This window comes from Diadema antillarum, unplaced genomic scaffold (assembly GCF_040938485.1).
Source record: "Diadema antillarum isolate AM-2024a unplaced genomic scaffold, OU_Dant_1.0 seq00000989_RagTag, whole genome shotgun sequence".
NCBI classification, from domain to species: Eukaryota; Metazoa; Echinodermata; class Echinoidea; order Diadematoida; family Diadematidae; genus Diadema; species Diadema antillarum.
In genome coordinates this window covers 741,678-767,121 of record NW_027271829.1, presented here as the reverse complement: position 1 = coordinate 767,121, position 25,444 = coordinate 741,678, and the positions used below count along the sequence as shown (strand labels likewise).

At 36.8% G+C, this 25,444-nt stretch overlaps 1 protein-coding gene across 1 annotated transcript; it reads right to left on the bottom strand.

Moving 5' to 3' along the window:
• Positions 1-10,633: 10,633 nt before the first annotated feature.
• Positions 10,634-23,683, bottom strand: LOC139742251 (PDZ and LIM domain protein 3-like). Its single transcript, XM_071652830.1, has 6 exons — positions 23,364-23,683; positions 19,724-19,875; positions 17,479-17,554; positions 15,970-16,130; positions 14,930-15,216; positions 10,634-11,444 (listed from the first exon to the last, which is right to left on the bottom strand). The coding sequence occupies exons 1-6, from the start codon at positions 23,460-23,462 to the stop codon at positions 11,278-11,280; spliced, it is 942 nt and encodes a 313-aa protein (XP_071508931.1). The 5' UTR covers positions 23,463-23,683; the 3' UTR covers positions 10,634-11,277.
• Positions 23,684-25,444: the final 1,761 nt, after the last annotated feature.

The window sequence follows — 25,444 nt, the reverse complement described above, 5'->3', positions numbered from 1 at the left end:
CTTAGCTATCTTTACTTTATTTTCTATCTGAAATATCTCCATATCACTCATAATCTTCAGAAATAGCAAAAAACTTACCATTCTGTGACTTATGACCATTTGACAGGGCAATGATCGACTATAAGATTAAGTGATGGCACTCTCAACCCGGTCTCGTTCTGCATCTGTGGTCTCTCATCCATTGTGCATAGGCGATGAACAAGATCCAGTAATTTGTCGAAAGGCCCTATTATCATATTTCTGGATAGATATTCCCTCTTTACTCTCAGGTCGTCCATTGTCAATGTCGAGATTTCATGCCGTAAAGTTGTCTCTTTTAGGAAACATAACTTACGGTATGTACTGCCCTGCCACATGTATTTTAATAAACATTGAATCATGAACGAATCTATTGTACTTTGTTGAAAGATATTTCCTTTTTGATACCTTTTTTTCTTTTTCTCAAGTTATTTTGCTTGCATCATAAGGTGTCTCTGAGTTTCACGGCAGACATAGGACCCTACCTGCCGCAAAGGTCAACACAGTTTATGGCAAGAACTTTTATTTGACTAACCTAGGCCGTATGCTCTCCCAGACAGCTGTTTGAATAGAGCAGTGACAAACCGCAAGTATTACTCACACGCCATCTCGGGCGGGAGTGGAAAATGACTCAACTCAAATAAAATGCGTCCGAAGAGACAAATCAATCAACTTTCACAGTATATCATATAGTTTACCGTATATGGGGAAGCAATCTCATGAACTGTAACGCAATGTTGTTCAATCAGGCGTTCCTAAGAAACCAATGGAACGGTGCTTTTTTGGAAACCTTGTTGACAATGACATTACTCACTACACAATAGTAATACGGACATTGCAATGGATTCCTTTCCGCCGGATATCGGCTTTTGAGATGACGGGACAATGTAGGCTTAATTCCAAGAATAAAAGAAGAGGAAATCGACAAACCACACTATAGGTTTAGAATCCTCCTGTGTACAGCTGGCCCACTACCTGGTCATGCGCTTCCACTTTCGACTTGGACATAGATTATTGAGAAAATTACAAAACGAAGCAAACAAACGTAAAAGAATGCACTGCAGTCCATTAATTTTGTTTCTAGTAATTGTTGTTGTTGGTTTATTTCATCCACATTGCATAAAACAATATACAAAAATCTCTACCTCTGGAGGATATCATTCCTCGACGCTTTTTCCCCCACCACTGCTTTTTATCTTGTGTCTGCGTCTTAATTTGCTTGTCTCCATAATGTAGGGCCTATAATGTTTCCATCTTTCAGGTCATCACTAGTACCAGCTTTAATATCTATTGTTCTTCTCCATGTTGTGAGTGGTCTTCCTCTTTTTCTCCTTCTAATTATTGCTTTCACTCAAGAGCTATTTTAGGGATTTTGTTGTTGTTCGTCCGAAGCGCGTGACCAAACCCAAAATCATCCTGCGTTTACTTCTCGTCTTGGTTCTTTGCCATACATCTAGATGTTATATGATTTTTTTTTTCATTAAGTATAACATGGTCTATCCATAATAACAATGATTATCCCTGACATTCTTCTTAGGCTTAAAATAAAACTAATGTTATGGTAAAAGAAATCGACCTTTGTTTACCCTTAGCCGTACATTTTGCCACGTCTCAGATGCATAACACCAAGAAGAACTGCTAGCTGCTTCAAATATTTTACGGTTTGTTTCTAACTTGATGTACAAGTGTATTATCTCTATATCTTGTATACAAACTGACAAATGTTGAATTAAGTTGCCTTTCAAACCCGATCCGATTATTTCCTCAGAGCTCTTGCCGTTGTTACTAATGTTCCTCCGCCAAGGTAGATAGTGGAATTTCTTCACCCTCTGTATTATGTCTTTTCCATTTACGGATTGTTTTTTTCATCCTCTCAGTCTAATACTCATAACTTTGCATTTATGTTCATTGAATATTCGTCCCACTTTACCCATTACATTTACTTCTTTTGTTGCATCGGTACATCTTTGTATAAAATAAAGCAATGCAATTAGCAAAATTCAGGTCAAATAATTAATTTTCGGGATCCAAAGTTGATTCCACACCTTTCTTTCTCAATTATATTCATTCCAAAATCAATATTCAGGGGGAAGAGGAAAGGGTCACAATATCTCCGTGTTTAATTCCATGCAGTATTCACTTCAAACTGAGGTGTGAGTTTTCTTCAATTTGTTTCCCTCTACAAATGAAATTTGTAATATCGCAACTGATGATCTATACCTTTAACAACAAACATGTCGGGGGGGGGGGTGGGGGAGGAGGAACCACGATTCCCAACAACTTGTGGCAATAATATTACTCCTCTCCAATTTATTTTGAACAGTTTGTTGAATCTCCCGTCTTTGGATATCTCTTAATTACTTATGTGTGCCTTTCTGTTAACACTTTTTTTTCCTTTGTCCCATGCACATCAAGTTGCAGAGTTTACAAAGTTCTTATTGGGATACTTCATCAATTTTGTTTGTTTGCTTTTCAATGATTTCTGGCTGTATTCCATCATGCCCTGTAGTGCTCGATCATTTTTTAACCTTTAAGTGTTTCTCTTACCTCATTACGTGTTATGGCTCCACAATTGATGTTGAGAGTGTCAACTTCCACTGTGTTTACTTTTAATATTTTTTCTTCTGGATCTGTTTGGTTTAAAGTAGAAAGATAATTGAACTTTTTTTTTTCAATTTTGAGTGTTCACACCAAAATAAAAATCAGCTATAATTATCAACTTAAGACAAAGTAAAATCCTAACTGACACGATTGAAGAGATTTTTTCCAGTATTTTCCGAGTCTTCATAAAAAAAGCTCGCAACGTGTTTACAACTACTTACGTTGTTTGGAATTCCGTACTGCCTTATCATTTTCCACATTATCCCTCTGTTGACATTGTCAAATAGTTTCTGAAAACCAATGAACATGATCTGTAAATGTCTTTTTAAATGTCTTTTTCAATGCACATGTCTATGAGTCTTTTCAAGGAGTGTATAATTATATAGTATCTATGCTATGATCTTCCTTTAATATGAATCCCGATTGTTGTCCCTCTGATTTTGTCCACCTCTTTTGTCCTTGCAAGGCAGTTCTTGCTACAACCATCCCAACCACTAACAAGTCTTGTGCCACAGTATAGTATATTGTTACTCCTCATATTATAGCATTTTAACAATTTCTTGAATTTCCCGTCTTTGGAAGTCTCACAATATAATCCTGTGTGTCTTTCTGTTGGTACTTTTTTTTTTTGGACACACATCAAGTTCCAGAGTTACAAAGTTATTATTGGAATACTTCATAAAGTTTATTTATCTGTTTGTTTGTTTGTGTGTTTTTTAATGATTTCTGGCTGTATTCCATCAAGCCCTGGTGGTCGATCATTTTTAACCTTTTAAGACAATGTGTTTGGGGATAACCCCATTACGTGTTATGACTCCACAATAACTATTGATGATAAGATTGTCAAAATCCACTGTGTTTACTTTCATTTTTTCCCCCCTTCTGGATCTGGTTGGTTTAAAATAGAAAGATAATTGAACTTTTTTTTTTTCAATTTGAGTGTTCACACCAAAATGTAAATCAGCTATGATTAGTAACTTAAGACAAAGTAAAATCCTAACTGACACGATTGAAGAGATTTTTCCCAGTTTATTGTCCTGTCTAAACTTTGGGACTCGGTGGACACAAAACTGGGGAATCTATTAGACCCAAGTTGAGAGAGTCATCTTAGTCTGATCTGACAAGTTGGGAATGAATTACAACAAGAGTATTCTTTTAGAAATTATCTATCATCCTGTTCGATCTCATCTACTCTCTGTCTCTTCTTTTCCCTCTCCTCTCAATTTGTCTTTAACATAGGGCAGGCGCTATATACTTTTTCAAAAGTGAGGGGACCTAGTTTATGGGTTTATAAAAAAAAAGGGTGTTCTGGTGCCTCTTCCGGGATTACACGGCTTACAAGCCCCCCCCCCCCCCCCCCAAAAAAAAAAAAAAAAAGAGAGAGAGAGAGAGAGAGAGAGAGAGGGAGAGAGAGAGAGGGAGGGAGAGAAAGGCCTAACATTTTCTGGTGACACTTCAGGGGTTAACTGGCTGACAAACAAACAAACAAACAAACAAAGGGTCTTAACTCTCAGAATCGGCTGACAAGCTTCACAATTTTTGATCAACAACGTCGGCTGCTGACAAGCAAAGATAAACAACAAAAAGTCAAAACCTATATTTTCTGAAAAAAAAAAGTGGGACTGGCCAAGTGGTAAGACCCTATGTTATATTTATTTTAAAAAAAAAGGTTGGAGGGGTGGGGCGTCCCCCCCCCCCCCATTGCGCCTGCCCTGTTTAGCATCTCCCTCTATTTCTTGGGTATACTCTCTCTTCCTTTCTTTTTCCCATAACCGGAGCCTCATCTTCAGCTTTTGGTTTGAATAATGTGGTATATGGTTTGTTTAGACCCCACTTTTGTTCTTATCACTATTTCGCATTACATTTTGTTGCTGTAGTGTTATACTTTTTGACTATTTTTTTTATTTCATGAAAAAAAACCCAAAATGTCATTTAATTGTAATAGTAATTGTAATTCAGTTATGTTTGTTTCTTTAATTGTGAACACAAAGTGGAAATCAATCAATCAGTCAATGGGAATCAATTAATTACTCAATTGATTAATCAATCAATCAATCAATCAATCAATCAATCAATCAATCAGTGTAATTAGACGATTGGTGATTGCTGTGTGTTAAAGATTACTTATTTTTTATGATCAGAGCAGGTAAAAATGCCCCAAATCCCATAGAGTGTATAATTATGCGTTTAGCAATGTATAATATGTTTTGTTTGATAGATACTTTATTTTCTGCAAATCAATATACATAAGTTACATAATCATGAAAATGCAGGAAATATACAAAATAAATTCAACGCAAAGTCGTTTGACTTGCATAAACCACGATACATATTAAGTACATAATCATGAACATGTAGGACATATTATGTAAAGTAAATTTAACACAGTCTTTTGACTTGCATAAACAACGAATATGCATGTCTATGCAGCAGTGATAAGAATAACATTTATAGTTAAGAAACGATTATGCAGAGGGCCGCCATTATAAGCATTGCCTGGAAAGATGGCCGGCCCGAGGAAAAGATAAGGACGTACTAAATTCGTAACAATATAAATTCTGCTGCGAAGGTAGCAGGGGAAAATAAACTCTGGTGTGCGATGGTGGTGGTGGTGAATGTGTGTGCAGGTGCTTGAGGGTGCACAATAGCAGATAGGCTGGAATTTAGAATACTGAAATTGGTTTACTGAAAGAGGGGACGATATGCGCTGTTGCTATCAGGAGACCAACATTAGTTATATAATTTATTTGTTTTTAGTTCATATTTGAAATATACTGTAATAAAATGTACTTCTTTAAGTTTGCTTTAAATGAAAACAAGGAGGCACACTGTTTCAACTCCTCAGGAAGAGTGTTCCATGTATCCGGACCTTGATGTCTAATCGACTTTTGAGCAAGTAAAAGCTTCGGATTACTTAAGTGAAAATCATGGGAACGACGGGTAGGGTATGAGTGAATATGATCATTGGTTACTAGGGTATTATGAAAAAATGGTAATGCATTTCGAGTGTGTTTATACATAAATATGGCAGTTAGGTATAAATGTATATCATGGGCCTTCAAAGTTTTTAGGCGATAAAATATGGGGTCAGTGTGAGCCAAAAAAATGTGAATGTGTGCATATACGAAGAGCCTTTTTCTGGAGAAGAAAAATTGTGTTCAATTTTGTTTTGCTACTGTTGCCCCATACAATATTACAGTACATTACATAACATGGTAAAAATAAAGTGTTGTATAACATAATTAAAGTTTGATTATTAATTAAATATTTTATTCTTCTTAAAACACCAGTTGCTTTAGATATTGCTGTTGTAATATTCTGAACATGAGTATTCCAAGTTAGATTGCTATCTAGGGTTACTCCTAGGAACTTGGTTGAATGTTTCTCAGCAATGTTTATATCATCAATAAAAATACTTTGAGGAAGGGTGGGTTGGGATTGCAACGTATGAAAGTGTATAAAACATGTCTTATCAATATTCAATGAAAGCTTATTACTTCTAAACCACTTCGAGATGTTGCTTAATTCCGTATTTAATGTGTCAACCAGTGTTATACAATGTCCTTGTGGGAATAAAAAACATTGGTGTCGTCTGCAAATAAGATGAAATTTAAACGAGGAGAGGAGTTGATAATATCATTGATATAAATCAAAAAGAGTAGGGGGCCCAAGGATAGATCCCTGAGGGACACCGCATGACACGTTAGAATATGTTGAGTGAGTGGATTTAAATACAACATATTGTTTTCGATGACTTAGATAACTTCTGAACCACGACAGAGTAATCCCTCTCACACCATAGTTATGTAATTTTTCAAGTAAAATATCATGATCAATAGTGTCAAACGCTTTACTAAGGTCCATAAAAACTCCAATTATGTGCTCCTTTTTAGAAAGCGCATCAATAATATTATCAAGAGATTTAATTATAGCATAATCGGTAGAAAATCCTTTCCGAAAACCAAACTGATTCGCATTTAATATTTCATTTTCAATCATGAACGAGTGGAGACGCTTGTAAACTACTTTTTCTAAAATTTTCGATATTGCAGGTAACAATGAAATGGGTCTATAATTTTTCACCATTAAGGGATCTTCTCTTTTATGAATGGGGATAACTTTGGCCGTTTTGAAGGAGTCTGGATAATTTCCGTTGAATAGGGATAGATTGAATATATGGGTGAGAGGGGCTGCTAGGGGGTAAATTATTTTTTTCAACAAATTCACACTTAAATCATCAGACCCACAGGATTTACTACATTTCAAAAATCGAACAGTATCAATAATTTCCGATTCATTAATTGGAGTAAAAAACAAAGAATTTTGATTACTTTCAAATAAATAATCTTTATAATTCTTTGTATCATTTGTAGGAATAGATGCTGCTAAAGAAGGACCAACATTAACAAAAAAATTGTTAAAAATATTTGCAATTTGGTCAGGATTGGTAATAACATTATCGTTATGAGTAATGTTGTCAGGACATTCCGTAGGTTTCTTTTTGAGTATTTCATTAACAGTCCACCAAAGAGCACTTTTATCATCCTTATTAGATTCGAGTTTATTCGAAATATATGATTTACGTGAAACTCGAATCAAGGTAGTTAGTTTATTTCTATATGTTTTATACCTTTTCACATTTTCAGGAGTAGGTTTTCTCAAAGATATTTTATAAAAACGGTTTCGAGTGAGAATGGAACGTATAAGACCTTGAGTAATCCAGGGTTGCCGAGCTTTTTTCCTTCCTTTTCTTTTGGGAGTTAAAGGAATGTGCTTATCACAATAATCTAATAATTTTTGTAAGAAAATTTCATAAGAAGAATTAACATCTTGGAGTTCAAAGACGTCATTCCATTGTTCTTCAAATAAATCTTGATTCAATGAATCAATATTATGTGGCGTTACATTTCTATGCATTTTCAAATATTGTTTGGGTTGGTGACGTATTGGGGTTGTTATAGATTTATCATTTATCATAAAAATTGGTAGGTGATCGGATATATCTGAGTAAATAATGCCGTTCGTACAGGTTTCCGTTATTACGTTAGACATTATGTTATCTATTAATGTTTTGCTATGTGTGGTGTTATTTATTCTGGTACCAAATCAGGTTTATTGATGTGGGGATGCATTGAATTGGAAAATAATATGTCGTGGAAATGGGTAGGTTGTAATAAATCTATATTGTAATCTCCCATCAAGAAAATGGATTTTCTCTCTTCAAAGATTTCATTAACACAATGGTCGAAGTTATCAAAAAACGATTGAATGTCATTTTGTGGAGGACGGTAAATAGTACCAACTATAATATTTTTTTCATTTTCATTTAGGATTTCAATAAATAAACTTTCTGCTTCCTGAATACACAAATCAGTTCGAATTTTAAATTCAATTTGATTATTGACGTACATGGCAACCCCACCTCCTTTGCCATACTTTCTATCATTACGAATAAAATTGTAATTTTCAATGCCAAATAGGTCCGGGGAATTGGTGTGCAACCATGTCTCGGTAACTCCTATGACGGAAAGTGGGAAATCATTGAGGGAACTTAAAAATAATTCAAATATTTCAAAATTTTTATTTAAACTTCTTATATTAAAATGAATTAAACTGAAATTAGCACAAATCTGATTTGCGGTATTGAAAGGAAATTGACTGTTAAATTCGTTGATAGTGAAGTATTGGCTTGTGTGGTTCACTAGCTGTTGGTCATCTATTCCAAAATCAAAATCCATTTACAATGAGTGACATTATGTGATAATGTTACTGCTGTCGAGACAGTTTTGCTGAAACGAAAGACTTTGTCATGAAAAATAGCTTTTTCGTGACCTTCGCAGTAATTGTTATGAACCCATCATCTTACAATTCAATTTTCGGAAAACGATCAAAGCTTCCCTTGTTATTTTGTGTCTTTTTTTTAGGTCTATAAATACGTACTTATGCAGATTAATGTCATTAGACTCGCGTCATATGCGTCATGATTATACAAATGTTGGTACAAAATGTTACCCAGGCTACCTTGACTAAGCTTGAATAATTCCGTTTGGCTGTTATATGATTCATTAAACCTTTGATTGCTATTGCCAATGACAGAATTACAGCAGTATAAAGTCACAGCATCTTCATAATGGTATATCCATTTGTCATCGGTGTATATACATGAAAGATATGATATAATGATATACACAGTGTGATTATTATTATTATTATCATTATTATTATTATTATTATTACTATTATTATCATCATTATTATTAAGCTGTTGATAAATAATTACATATATTGTCGCATGAATATTGTTGAATACATGATATGTGCACACACACACATACACACACACACACACACACGAGTCGACATCAAAACACATGCTGATATTATATACGCTAATGCGCTTTCACACTCAAGCAATATAAAACTAGAAGACAAAATCGCAATAAGTTAGACTGCATTAGACAACACAAACATTGATTTCAGCACCCATACAACAATTTATTTTGTCAAGATTTGTCAAAACAACAAGGACAACAAAATACTGGTTATCTTTGCATCATCATTAATGTCGAACAAAATAGTTCATTGATTACGTGAACCGATAGCAAAGAAGCGATGATCATCTGTTCTCGTCATGACAAGAATCTCAATCTTCAAACTTATGTCATTTTTGTATCGTGAGTAACATGTCAGTGACATTCAAGTATTTTCCTGGTAAGATGATACAATTGTTCCTTGAACATGATATTGTGACACATTAACTGTATTTAGCGACATTAAGAGCACACAAATACAATGAAAGAAATAGTTCACACAACTCAACCGTGTGTCAAAACACATGATCAGTATCTGCTCATGAATAGTATGCTCTATCGATTATTTGCATAGTTCTAACACTCCGCTGTACCTTCTTTGCTAATAGTTCATCAATAACATGAAGATATCCTACATGATGCTAGTGATTAAGACAATCAAATGATGGATGATGAACTTGAGAAAATACTGATATCACCTGCCAAGCATTAACTGAGTGAAATGAATAAACTATAAAACTATATCTTTTAAACAAAACACAAATAACTCTGCTGTCGTCTCGCACACATGAAACGGGATGTCCAATATAACACATTGTTTGTCCAGGTAACAAACACAGATCGGTCGATATGAGTACCACCATCTTCAACTGAAGAGGTCCGATTATTTTATTATCACTTATCTAGTCCTAAATCTCGGGTTTACCTTGTCTGTACTGTATGATGATATAATTTTCAGCTTTGTTCAGGTGCCTGCGATGTTCTTGTTCTCATCTACACTCTGGTGTCAAACAACTTATCGAGACAATCTGCCTTTACATCCACAACCTACAAGCGACGACTGCGTCACGCTTGAAACTGCAACTTTTGGCAAAGTTCACGCGACATTTTCTTTTTCTGACAATATTTTGTTCCCTTCATCGTGTTGCACAACATACTATTCGTGGGCAATGACACGAAGAATGGTGCCTTTAATTTTGAAAAAAAAAAGCACACAAAAGAATCATAAAAAACATCTTTCACTCATTACTTTAGCGAAATACAAAAGGAAGTTTGCTGCATAATGAAACTGCTAGGAGCGTTGTAACAATTCGGTCAAGACCTAAACTTTGACAAAATCGTTTTCACCATCTTTAGAAAAAGGAAATCAGAATAGGGAAACTGCTCTGGCAAGTCGTTTCAGTTTAACTTAAATCTGTATATTGATAAGCAGCAGCTGATGTGTGTGTGTGTGTGTGTGTGTGTGCGTGTGTGTGTGTGTGTGTGTGTGTGTGTGTGTGTGTGTGTGTGTGTGTGATCATCATCCCAATACTTTTTGCCAAATATTATGAACTTTTATATCAAAGGTGCCACGATACTGGACGTTATGAGACTGTCAAGATGTGCAACGTAATTGTAATCTATATAACCACGTATACTTCAAAATAACATAAATAATGTAATGATTAGATATTGATCAATCATAACAAGAGAGGAGAGGACACATCAATTAAGCTTTACTCTACGCGGTATGAATACAACACGGAAACAACACGAAATGAAAGGATGTAACATATGAAAGGAGGTAAGAATAAATTTAAATACAACATCATGATATTTATCAAATCTGACAGATAAAAATGATCACAACAGCACACATGCATGTTTTTGAGATGGAAGTGCCATCAAAATAAAATACTGAGTGTCTCAAACTTGTATATTTGAAGGTCATCATCGAGGACATTGCAAACGTCCTCCCACAATAATCATGCAAACTACTTCAAAGAAGATAAGACTTTCATCACAACTTTGCTTCCTGTCGCTTATTGTTGATATAGATCAGTATCAGTCACAAAATATGTTAATTCACTCGATCAGTGCTATACTTGTGTGTCTCTCTGAAATACTTCAAATGCCATATAGGGATTTTGTTTAGAAAACGACTGTTGATGCAGATTCTTTACATTGGACATGATAACCCTACGAAAACGTGAGTAGGTCTGTGGTAACATGATTCAGGATTGACCTATCATAATATTATAAATAATGATCCATGTTTTGACAGAAATGACCAACAGAAAAGGAAGAAAACAAATGAAAAAACAAAAACAAAACCAGGCTATCGGGATCGAGGTGTGCGGTGTCGATTCTACATTTCGTCCATCATGGCCTCCTCATCAGCCGTAAATCGCTGTAGCATTCTGAACGATCGAGACTGGGTGCCGCGTGGCTTGCTGTCGTACGCCTCGAACTGGTCGATGGGAGACTTGTACTGAGAAGCCGGCGACGGATGGGACTGTTGCATATTTGAATAGGCTAAATAAACAATGAAAAAACAAACAAACATTTAGGTGTTGTTAGGTATCTTCATCTATACGATGAGAAAACAGCCAGACAAAGACTAACTAAGATCACCCTTGGATATCAATTCAAATGATAATCTGATATGTTATAATAAATTGATTGACTGACGGATTGACTGAATATTGAAAGAAACACTTCGATCTTCAACATGTTCCCAGTCTCCATTACGCCAAGTCGATTACAATGTATTGTTGACAACAATGACAGTATAATATCGTAATGCACTATTTGAGATTCTATCCATGTAGACTTCTATAATATAGATATGCTGTAATTTACATCCAAATATACTTTGTCTTTAGTGAGTTTAGTTAAAAATATGTGCATAGGCAAGGGAGGATCCAGGAATTCCGTAAAGGGGAGGCGCCTTTACAAAAGTAAAGGGGGTGCACTCGCCCCCCTCCATTTTTTCTTTTTATTTCTTTTGTTTTAACAAAAAATGAAGAGGGGAGGCGCGCCCGGTGCACCCCCTCTGGATCCGCCACTGAAAGGTGATTCCAAAATAGTACTGTTCACTGGGGGACGCAACCCCGAAGTGAATGATATTTCTAGAGGCACTGAAGCTCACAGTTTTGACAAGAAACCCGAAGGTGGGCAGAGTATATTTGTGTTATATTTGAGATTAAAAAAAAAAGAAGAAAGGCAAAAATGAGGCGAGAAGCCGATGGGTGCGATGTGGAAAGTGACCGTACAAAGCAGTGCGAGATGTCAGAATTGCTCTGTGATGCCACAATAATGGCTTTGTGGCGTCACAATAATGGCTTTGTGGCATCACAAAATAACGGTGCGAAACAGTGCGCGATCACACTTGCTTCGTGACACATTTTCACAAAAATGGTGTACCTTTTGGAAATGTATTCATAAAAAGTGACGACATTTTCCAAATAACATATACCACGGAATGTCACACAGGCCGATATCCTGAAACAGTTGAAATCATACTTTTGATCAAAAATTGATCCTCTTCATAATGGCTTGTTAAAAGAGTTTTGGGTCCTAATGTGATTTTTCAACTATTTCAGAATGTTGGTCTTTTTGGCACTCCATGCTATCCGTTTGGAAAACGTCATTTACATTTTTTTTTTTGTAAATAATTATAGTCACTATAACTTCAAAAAAGTACTCTCCCTCCATCTGATATTGTATTTTCACTCGCATCTATTATTTCCCTATATTTTAGTATGTATTCTCCTAATTAATATGATTTGTATAATGTTTTGTGTTATTGTGTGTTTAGTTAATATCTTATCATCTTACGGGCTTGAGGGAAAAAAATAACAACCTTATTTACGGCTATTAGCAGGCATTTCTATCGTTTCTATCCTGCTACGCTGGTATATTCATCAAATTTGAATGTATGCTTCATTATGGAATTAAAAACACGTCAAAGAGCAGAGCCTCCGTTACTTAATGTCGAAGACATAACAGCACACAGACATATAGTTTAGTGTGTTAGATTCCCCGGCCCACCCAAGTGAAATTCGACTATAAATTTTTGCAAAGCTATTGGATTAGAATGGAAAGATCCCATTGTGAATTATTTCACCATCAACTGAATCGTATTAGAAAAGAGGTTCAATTTGATGTGAAGTTAGTTATTACTTTTTGTGTCATTGTGCATATAACCCCCATGAGCCAAAATCAATTTATGCTAAATCATGAATATGGAAAATCAAAACATGACGGTAGCTATGTGATATTATGTTGTACATTATTATGTAACTCTCAGCCGACAGTCTTGTTATTACCTACGCCAAGCGAGGAGTTTATGTTTTCGTTACCGTTGGTTTGTTTGTTAGTTTGTTGGGTAGTTCGTTTGTTTATCCGTGTGCAGAATAACTCAAAAAGTTTTGCATGGATTTGGATAAAACTTGCAGGAAAGGTTGAGAATAAAGGAACAGATGATTAAATTTTGGTAATGATCCGGGAATTTTTGTGGATTTTATGAAGGATTTTCGATATTTTGCCGGGCAGGGTCAATGAACTTGGGAGTTCACATGCACGCACTGAAGTGCGTGCTCTGGTTTCTGCTGGGGCGAGGCGCGCCGCGTATCTGAAGGTTTATGACGTAACAAAGGCTTCTATAATGGGAAATTGGGCGATTTTTCAGTGGATGGAAATCACTGATCTGTGGGACCGTTTCATGAAAGTTTTTGTCAGTGATTTACACTGACAACTGTTAAAAGCTACTGAAATCCTTGCGTCTGATTGGCTGATAGCTAATTTGTCGGTGAAAACCTCCGTGAACTGCGTATCGCTAACTTTAAGATCACGCTATACCTTGTTATTTTGTTCGTCTATTGTGTGTCCTGTGTAACTCCCACGTGATAGTCCTGTTCTGTATTTAGTGTATTGGAGAACAACGACTAGCCTATGATGATCTATCACTTGGTCTACTCCCACTTTGTCTAATAGCTATTTAGTCTCAATCCCGTTTCGTCAACAATCAGTTCGTCTAATGACCATTTAGCACAATTGCCACTTACTCTCAAAAAAAAATCGAGTGAAAATATTCACTCGTGAAGGAGTGAATACACAAAATTAATTAAAAAGTGAATTTAGAGTGAAATTGGAGTGAATTTTTAGTGAAAATGTTTATTTTCACTGATTTTAGAGTGACCTCAGGGATCACTCGAAGATTTTGGAGTGATCCCTGAGGTCACTCTTAAACAAGTGAAAATGAACATTTTCACTCAAAATTCACTCCAATTTCACTCTAAATTCACTCTTTTTGTATTCACTCCTTCAAGAGTGAATATTTTCACTTGATTTTTTTTTTAGAGAGTAACCGCTCATCACCAGTTGGTCCATACTTCCATGATATATGGGCTATGCCCGTTTTATCTAATATCCAGTCTTCTAGACAAAATATAAAAAAAAAAAACATCTAAGGACACAAAATTGCAATTAGACCATCTAGTCATTAGACGAAAAGATAATTAGCCAAAATGGACATTTTGTATAGGTCAAGTGAGGATTAGACCAAACGTGCATTAGACGAAGTTGATATATTAAGACCAAATGAGTTTAGCCGTATTGATGTTAGACGAATCGGGAAGTAGACCATCTGATTTTAGTTTTAGACAAAGCAGCAATAAACCCTGGCCTATAGGATAGGTCTACTTCAGAACGGATTTTGTTTTTTGTTTTCATTATCATTATTATTTTTGTTATCATTATCATCATCACTATCATTATTGTATCAGTATCATTATTATCATCATTATCAATTTGACTTTTTTCGTCCATTTTGGTTAATCATCATTCATTTTATTGTTGTGATTTCATCATTTCTTTTCGATAAAAAACAAACAAACACTTTAACCCGTGGAGGACAAGTCCTGAGTATACTCGGGCAGGTATCTATATGGGAAATGCGAGTTGTAGCAAAATCAGCCCGTCCTCAACTGGTTAAATAATAATAATTGTCGCAATACCTCTTGCCTCCTCCTCCTGGGTCATATCCTCCAACATCTTGAACGATCTCGACTGGTTTGAGGGATGGTATGAGCCGCTGGAGACGGGGCGGTTGACCGGCTGTGGAGGGGGGCGGTTGAAAGGCTGAGAAGGGGGCCTATTGACGGGGTGTGGTGGGCCGTAGGAAGCTGGATGCGCGCGGGCCGGAGGGGTGTAGCACTGAGCCATGGGCGCCTGCTTAGGTTTCGCGTGGAGGACGGATCCAGAGCCAAACGGTGTAGAGGGCATGGAACCTCCCGGAGAGTACCTGGGAGTCAAACGCAGTCACAAGACAATGAAGACAACCGTTAATAAAAGTGAAAATCTATTCAATGTTTATAGTAAGTTGACTCATAAGTAAACTGTTACAGACAGAATGTGGAAGCTTTAGAAAAATAAGACAAAAAGGGGGAAATCAATATGAAAGGCTAAGTACGTTTCACATAATTGTTTACTAGAAAGTTACATCCGTCAGACACATGATATACCATTCAGATGAAGTAATGATATAAGTCTCATAACTCTCTAAGTAGCTTGCATAATATATATATTTTTTTTGCGATATTTCTCCTTTTCCAACATGAACTGAAAAAGTATGTTGCATCAAGTACATTGAAATGTTCGAGAGTTGTAAATTGAAGGTGCAGCTGGTAATATCATTATGAATAATCATAACTAATGTGAATAGGACAACCTCTATCAAACTACACAAAGAATACGTTTAGCTATAACCGAGTATTCAAAAGGTGTTTGTGCATGTTGTTTTGTTTGTGTGTGTGTTGTTTTTTCATTGTGTTGTTTGGTTTTTCATCTTCAGTATATAGATGTGGATTCCACCAAACCAACGTGACCGGAACGCTGGATGACGTTGGTGTTAGTATAGGACCTAATCTCGCCCGTTATGCCCTTGTGTTTAGGGTTGGGAGACACAGAGGTGCAATCAGTTATAACAACCATTCATACATCCAGTTTTGCCCCTCCCTCACACGATTCACCCATTGCTGTCTAGATGAATCCTTACTTCATGCCCCCAGCCTTAATTCCCATTCCTTCAACCTGGCCCTTGAAGGCGTCGGCGATGTTGTCGGCCGAGTAGAGGCCAACAGGCGAGTTGAACTGCTTATGGACGATCTGAGCTGATGGTGATGGTGGTACTACGGCTTCCGGTTCCATGCGACGTATCTGTTAATCAAATTGTTGTAGCCAACGCACAGTTAGGGTCTTAGAAAACTCAGGTACGAATCAACATGATAATGAATAAGGACAAGTATACAACATGTGACATTTTTAGAGTACTATAGTATTCCTTCAAGGATCAAATTCATGGTGCGTTCAAAAGAGAACGAGAATACCTTTTTCTGAATTAGGTACAGGTGGTGCCCATTGGCGAATGATACTTTGTGTTTGCTTTGTCACATGTTATGAATGAGTAACAAAAAAAATCAAATTATATACTGACATGAGTAAATCATCATATAAAACAGTGGTATCGGCTACACTCAAACCTCAACCTGTTCAATGTTAATCGAGGGAAGTGCATGTCGTGGCTAAGATGAGAGTTGAAGATTATAAACTTGAACTAAATCAATTCTTGAAACATTCGTAGAGTTCCGTCCACCTTTAGAGATATGGTAATCCCATATTATAGATTAGAGTCATAGTAGAGGCCTACAACCGGTTTCCGTGAGCAAAGGGTTAAATCAATGAGCTAGATCCATTAACAAGTGAGCCGGACTGTTGCTGATAATTATATCTGAGTAGAGATGGTGGCATGCAACGTGTAAACATTGGGGTGGTGTGTGTAGCCCTGTAGGCCCTGCAGGCTTGATCCACGTCTCCTCTGAGTTATAGAGGAAACGTGTCACTCTGTGAACCAGTCGCCTCTTGAAAGGCAACCACGTGGCATTTACGGGTGTAGAGCTATCGTCTTTACTGCCGATATCGATAGCCCTTTATACAGCGACGTCATAGGCATCTATAGGTATCTGGCACATAATGCTGGCAGGGAAAATGTATACGTGCACGAGGACGAGCTCTACTGTCGGGGAAATAAAAACGAACACACTGTACATTGTCCTGTATTGTAATGCTCAAACAAACTGGCTTGATTCCAGTATTCATTTTCTACTAAACGAATGGATGAAAGACTGACAATGAAAGGGCAAGATAACTGTCAGAAAGCAGTAGGGGCCTATCTTGTCATCGAAAATATCTCAGTTTCTTATTAGCGTAGGCTATATACTCAAATTGGAAAACAAAGTAGAATCACAGAACGATCTCTTTTTTTGATATATAGGCCTACTGAAGTGGAAAATTTTACCCTCTCGACTATATCTCACGAACGACAAACCGACGGACTGATGCAGGTCTTAAACTGTGTAGAACAATTCTCCACATATGAAATAGATAAACTGTGAAGTTTCTAAGTTATATATAACATGCACGTACTTTTTACTTTATTCCCATTATCATGATGGGATGAGTTTCATGCATCAAAACTCTCGATAAGATTTGGAAGTAATTTACCCACCGGAGCTGATGGAGGAGCAGACGGGAAGTCATATGATGCTGCACTCGCCTTGGTCGGCGAATCTACCCAACCACCTCTGAAAGAAATAAGAATTTATAGTCAGACAGAACAAGGGGGAAAAGGGCGATTACAGATTAGTATAACAACACTGTGTATTTCAATTCGTGAAATTGTTTATTTTTGATTGAAAACAATGAAAAAGAATGATTTTCCGTGTTGAATTCAAAGGAAGAGAAGTGAATTGAGATGATGACTGAATAATGTCTGGAAAGATGATTACTGCCATTTATATATTACAGAATAGGCATTCCGATCCATACACGAAGTTTTTACAACGGCGGCCAAAAAATTGTACAAAGAGAAGAAATATGTGATTTTGTTTACATTCCACAATGGCACCTGGAGTATTCATGTGCCTAAAACGTTGCCCTTTATCTTTTTTTTTTTATTTGAATATTGGTATAGGATGTTTAACGTCGCATATTATATTACACCCCAAGGAAAAATATATATATATATATATATTTTTTTTTATATATATGTACATGTTTGGTGTCTTGCTTCTAAAACATGCGCTTAATTTCCTCGCCAGGATATAGCGTTTTAATGCCATTTTAGGTTTTAATCTCATATATATATATATATATATATATATTTTATATATATATATATATATTTTATATATATATATATATATATTATTTATAGGCCTATATATTTTCTTTGAGGGGGAGAGGATCACACTTAAGGAGGCCTTATCCTTTTCTCTTAAAGCTTTTTACATAATCACTTACTTTTCTCATCATTATCAAGACTGTTGTAAAATAGTTATCATTACCATTGTAACAATACTGATACTAATATATATAGGTTTTCCCATCCATTTTCGCACTTTTTTCATTCAATTTCAAAGATTTATTATTCAATTTCGTCCCGAGAAGCACGTGGAACGCAAATCCTAACTTCAATTTCGTCAATTGTCATTGTAATTCGTTTTTCGTCGAACATTTTCGAAGACATAGCATTCAGAATCGTCGATTGTCATTCAAATTCGTCCCTCCCGATGACGGATCGCAGAATGTGAAGATCAAATTCGTCTTTGTTCACACAATTTCATGAATTTTTCATTCAAATTAGTCAGATGTTGTCGATTCTTTATTTTGATGGTGAACCAACTTTAAGCCGACATATTTTTACTTTCTCTCATAAATTGTATCGTTACACATTAGTATGTCAGTGTCACATTTTTAACTTTAACTCGTAATGTTCAGGTTTTCGCATCATAATGCATGAAGCAAACTTTAAATTTTGTACCCTGGAAAGCAGCAAACATAATTATGTTATCCATTCTTTGACATTAAACAGGCGACAATTCTACACTTAAATTTTGTCTTTAAATCATCTTTGCCTAGAAATCGTTTGTCAGTGTTTTCGTTTGCGAGACAGTACGTCTGTTTGTATCAGTGTGTACTCGGATTGCTTGTGTGTGTGTCTGTATCTGTGGTTCTGTGTGTGTGTGTGTGGGGGCACTTACACAATGTATGTTAGCTCCTGAATGTAAAATGTGAACGGTTATAGAAAAAAAAAAGAAATACATGAATGCCTGGAAAATCACACCGGATAGAGATATGAGACGAATATGAATGAAAACGTAACGAAAATAATCGACAAAAGACGAAATCGATCCTGCTGTTTTGAGTGCTGCGAGTGAGACTGACGAATTTGAACTGTAAATGACGAAAATGTATGCCAAATGACTAAATTGAATGGACTTTCTTTGAAAATGAACGACGAAAGACGAATTTGAAAGCAAGATTGGCCTATTCCCAACATCCTGCGACGAAATTGAAATAAAAATTTGTGAAATTGAATGAAAAAAGTTTGAAAATGAATGGGAAAACCTATATTTTTTTGTATCATTATCATCGTTAAAGGGATAGGGATAACGGTAAAGAGAAAATACTCTCGACACTAAAAGTTACTATCTCGGATTCTTAAGCTTGATGATTAAAATGTCATCATTCAAAGCACATTACGTTCCCTTTTCCATTTTCCTCTAAGAACTAGCCCTATCCATCCCAACAGAACTGACAAGGAGTAAGACTATCGGCGTTAGATACGAAAACATTGACACACACAAAAACTATACTACACAAACGCTATAGTGTATAATAGGAATTTATCATGGTGATCGATAGCTGCAATCGATTACTCTCTCTCTCTCTCTCTCTCGCCGTATCGTTACCGTCTGATTTTGAGGTGGAGGTCGCCACTGATCGCTTTGATCAAGTCTTGGGCCTCAAAGTGCGTCAGGCTCGACGTGATCGCGCCGTTGATGGCGGCGACGACGTCACGGAGCTGGAGCCCGGCATGGGCAGCTTTACCGTTAGGCGTCGTCTGCATAGATGAGAACAAAATTCAGAGACACGGTCACAAAGTATACGCAATAGAATTCGTATCTATATTACAACGGCAAATATCATTCAGATCATCTTTTTATGTCTTTCTTGACTTTAGCAGTATAACAGTCGCGTTCTCTTCGAGCAAGATATATCATAGTGGTCACTTAAAATCTTTATCATCCCATTTCAGAGGATCGGAGATCTACAACAACAACAACAACAACAACAACAACAACAACAAAAGGAGAAGAAAGAAGATACCAATACAAGACAAATAAACATACTAAAAAGCGTAAAAATGGCTCTTATGTATACATTGTCGTCATATACGATTTAAAACAAACATTCCATCATCAGATGCAGTCGAATCACATGAAGGGAAAATTTTTGATTGAGTTAGTTGAATCTCTTCAATCGTCTTCATCTCTTCGCTGCAAGCCATGCCACATTCCTCGAGTACTGTGGAATGTAAACCCATGTCCCTATATATTCACGGTGTATCTATGGACAAGTGTGCTGGCCAGCGAGAGACCGGTAGACAAACATATCTCCAAATCCCAGGGTATTCCTACTCCGGGTTACATTTCACGTGATGAGGAAGAGAGATGATATCTTTCAGACATAGTTCTTTTCACACTTTGCCCTACTCATCAATCTACGTGATTAAAGCGCAATTCCACATCCCCACGTTAGAATTGGCCTTGATAAATGGAGTTAAGTTAGACTAAGAAAATGACACAGATTTCATCACATAAATCTAGAATGAGAAAAAGAAACCAACAACAAAGTTTTAGGATTTTAGGGCTACATTAATGTTTTTCTCTTCCTTTAAAGAAACAGGGACGTGATAGCCGAGTTAATTTATGTTGACTTCTTTATTTCATCTGATGTAAGAGAACGCGAAAGGGTGAAGGAACATTGTATTTGTACATGGCAATCCTTCATTCGTTATATTATCATTATCATTATTATTATTATTGTTATTATTATTATCATTATTATTATTATCATTATAATTATTATTATTATTATTATTATTATTATTATTATTATTATCATGAGTAGTAGTAGCAGTAGTAGTAGTAGGAGGAGGAGGAGGAATAGAAGTAGTATCATTATTACTTATAACTTATTACTTTTGTGTGTGTATGTGGCAGCAAATCTGACACGGCTTACAAGAGTATGTGTATAAGGAGTGCAGACGTGGAGTAACGCATGCTAGTATGCGTCTTGTTGACGTACAACATGACCCTTGCCTATACTACAGCATTTTAAGGACGCAGTATAACATTGGTGTATTAACCTCAGCCATTGGTCGAGAACTTGATGGCAAAACCATATATGGGAGCATAGTTTACAACTCGTCGTAGCTGGGTGAAGGCAGGCTTGTGAAAGCAACGCAGTGGTCCATGTTGGCGCAACAGAACGGGGGAGTCCCTGCCGTTTTATACAAAACATCCGCATGCTACCATTTCTGCCGACGGAAATTGTTGAATGCTATTTGGAAGTCATTGCGGAAAAGGACCTACGGTATATCGTTTCCTGCTATTTCCAAACGTTAAGTTTCAATAAGGATATACTGTAATATTTTAAAATGACAGCAGCATTCTAATCTGTCCTTATTTCATTTAGGCTCTAATGTAGTTTCGTATCCTCAGTTTCAGAGGGCATAGTTCAGCACTTATGCATGAATGCATGAGAGATGGAACATGCAGGCCTATTGTGGGCTTCTGCAGGGCTCAGTGGTCAAACTACACACTGAACAATGCAAGCAGCAGCAGAAGTAGACCAGAAAGTAAGAAAAAAAAAAGAAAGAAAGAAAGAAAGAAAGAAAAGAAGGAGTAAGAATAATTGGCAAAAGGAATAGAGGTACGACAAGACACGTGGGGAAAGAGAAGGAGAAAGAGGAGGAAAACAGATGAGAAACAAAAAGAGCAAAGAAGAAAGGCAAAAAGAGAGGAGAGGAAGCCAAAAGAAAAGAGAGAACGAAGACAAGAAGACTACGTGGAGCAGGAAAACGAGGGGGAAACGAAAGAAGAGCCTACAGAGAAGAGAATATTGAAAGAAAAGTAGAAGAAAAAGTATAAATGAAAAGATCAAGTTTTGATAAAACAAAGTGAATATGATAAGCATAATCATGTCAAAATTCTACTTAAATATAACGGACATGACTGCAATTAACTATGCACAGCCCAGTCGCAGTAAAAACGTCGCGTTTTCACAGCGACTCGGGTGTATAGTTAAAAAAAATCAGCATAATAAACATTTAAAAAAATAAAACCAGGCAACAAAAGAGAAAAGGCATTGGAAGAAGCGGATTGAGTTGGTCTACACGGCACAGTCTTAACAACAACAACAACAACAACAATAACAAAATAACAAGAAGACGACCCAAATATGTAAGCCTATTCTGATGTATTTTAGCACTATTATACTGACGGGGCTTTGTGGTACGCAATGTGTCGTAAATCCCATTGTTTGACGTGGGGATTATAAAGCAATCCATAAACACGAATGCAAAACTTTGTGTTTGCTCTACGTTGCTTTACGGTCACTTATCGGCCACTCGAAGCAGTTGACAAGAAGTGTGGTCCTGGTAAACAAGTTGCGTTTGCTTATCTATCTCGTTAGCGCATCGTCACATCCGATTAAAGGGAAACACTACGCAAATTGCCCTCTCATATTCACAGCGAGTAAAGCCGCCGTTCTCAGGGAAATTTCCCATACTTTTGACGGTAACTACTCATGACGTAAGGATGGGAATTGCTTTCGAAGGATATTTGGATAAACTTACAAAACATTAAGAAATCAAGGGAAACATTTCTGCAGAATGTAATCACTTGACGATATCTATCAAATCTAATGTTGGGCTAACTTGTTCGCATTTTACGTGTCGACAATAAAATTGTCATCACGAGCATGTTTACGAATCCATTTCAGGTAGAGAGTACATACGACGTTTTCATCTTCAGAAGATAGATCTATGCGTTGAAGACATTACTGCTTTGAATTTAAGAGTTGTTTGTTGGCCAAGAAGACTTTATGCAACTGACTTTTCTCTGGTAGATGTAGGTCAATACCCTACAGAGCCTATAGCTATCAACTGCGCGATACATTCGTGCTTCAAACCAGTCGGCCATCGTCATTCTATCTACACGGGGGAGGCACTACTAGCTGTGGAACGGGTTTCTAGAAGCATGTTAAAAACTGTAGCGAAAAACCTATTCGCGATCTACAAAACAGTTCAAAAGTCTCAACGTCACACACGCATGGTGGAACGTCATTGCATGCCTCAAAATGCTTCTTGCTATTATTTTCTTTTCCGCAATTTTGATGCACGAACTTCTACGAAACGGCGAAGTGTCCAGGCATCTATACATTGGTCGTCATCCCCGAATACCACAGATAGCAAGCTATACCCACTAACCACCCTTGGATGTTAGATGAAAAAAAAAAGAAGAGATACATTCAGGTTTGACTTACCTTTGATATATGAATAGGTGTATTAAAATCCTTTCCACCGGCGAGCCTGAATCCCCACGGGCCTGGCCCTGGGATAGTGACATCCATCATTTGGGTCATTCTTTAATATGTATTTTAAAAATTAAAGAAAAATACAAAATTTGATGATTACTAGGAGCTCCCCCTCACCACACAGGACGCCTACCACGGGCCTGCGAGTCGGCCGTAGAGCGTTATACCACCAATAGCACGAAGTCGGACACAGGAGAAGACACCAGAAAGACAGTAGGGGTCGTGTGGGAGCTCTGGGTATCGATAGAGATCTATCTGGTCAAAATGGTAGGGGGTGGGGCAGCGCCCGATTTGCACGGGCTCGGCGTTATCTTCCATCGCACAAGACAGTTAGTATAACCCCCGTGTCACACACGTGCCAGGGAGGGAAGGAAGGATGGGGTACTGACGTTGCTTAGCAACTCATGTAGTTCTTAGCTATCACAGTTAATAATTTCATCGGATTTGGGAGGAACTGCTGTATATTTTGATACATGGATGATCGAAACTATTGGAACACGATTGAAAAGGGATGTTTTATTACCGACGTTCTCAAGCGCGTTTACGAATACATAGAAACTACGTTAAAATCTTATGAGGACGTAATAAAGATTGTACCCGATTTACCCGATGAGAGCTAGTATTACAGAATGATATTGACTTGTCAAAAATACAATTTAACTGAGGACTTCTAAGAAACATATCCAGTCTTCTTTGAAAGTGAAATATAATTCTCATAAAATTGATTGAAAGGAAGACTGGTTCGTTTGTAATAGCGGCAGCTGGATGAGTCAGTATCTAGTCTGTTTCATTGAGCTTTTCATCACAGTAGGACAGACAATTTGATTAATTTCATGGTAGTCTAGGACCAAGGTTAGTAACCTCATGATCTTAGACAGTATGACTTGTATTCACAATCGATCCCTGTGCAAGTCCGCCATCGCGATGTTAGCCGGTGTATAGCAGTCCGGCCTAACGCAGCTATCTAGGGCCTTCCCGAAAGCCAAGCAGCCCGCCAACCCATTTTGACCATAAATGAATGCCATGAATGCAAGGTATGCAGCAGACGACTCGAGAGTGCGGACATCGGAGCAAACCCGTGGCGCGGGATATTATGTTGGTGAATAGTGTGCTGTGGAGTGATGCACAGTGTGCTTACACTCAATGACTCGAGTCAATGCCTTGAGCTATGATACATGGAACTACCATTTTGGTGCCTCATAGGATTACTACACCGCTTCATACTTATGGGGCTTGTGTGTGATGTGACTGCAATATGCGGGCCGAACAATACATAGAAAAGGAGAAATTGATGTGGACAAGATCACAAAGTGACCAACAGCGAGGCAGGAAAAAAAAAAAGAGAAGAGGACTTTATACAGGACTTAAAAAGAGCACTATTTGTATAATTTGGCCATAATGTGAGACTTGAAAATAATAGCAACTGATTTTATCGTTTTCAAACTGGAAGAATTTGATGCAATTTGAATATACGCCCATGTTGATGAGTATCAAAACATTCAATGATTACAACAACAAAAAACCCTGTTTGAGTTCTCATCAGGCCTTTAGGAATGTGTCCATTTTGATTAATCTGTATGAGAGCTGGAAAGGTAAATGAGTACATATAATTATGCACATACAACACGTCTCTGAGGTAACAAGACCAGCAATATCTTTAGTAGCATATTATATTCAAAACCTCCTATCTTAATTTTAGATATAGAAAATACTTATGAGTTTTACAACATTACAGTTGACACATTCCAAAGCATTAACCCATGTCCACACCTTACAAAATGTTTTACGGCTCCTATGCTTCACCTAAATAAAGTGAAAAATACGTAAGCAACATTTATACTATAGCAGTTACAAAAATATCATTGTTGCAATGGACTCTTGTAAAGAGTATTGATACAATCATATAACAAACTCTTGTCAAAACAAGGCAATATCTCTTGCCAGAAAGTTTTACATTTCTTTGCATTTTATTGTTTTCGTTTTTATGCCCAGAAGTAATGAAATGTCAATGCAACAGAATAATTTCATTT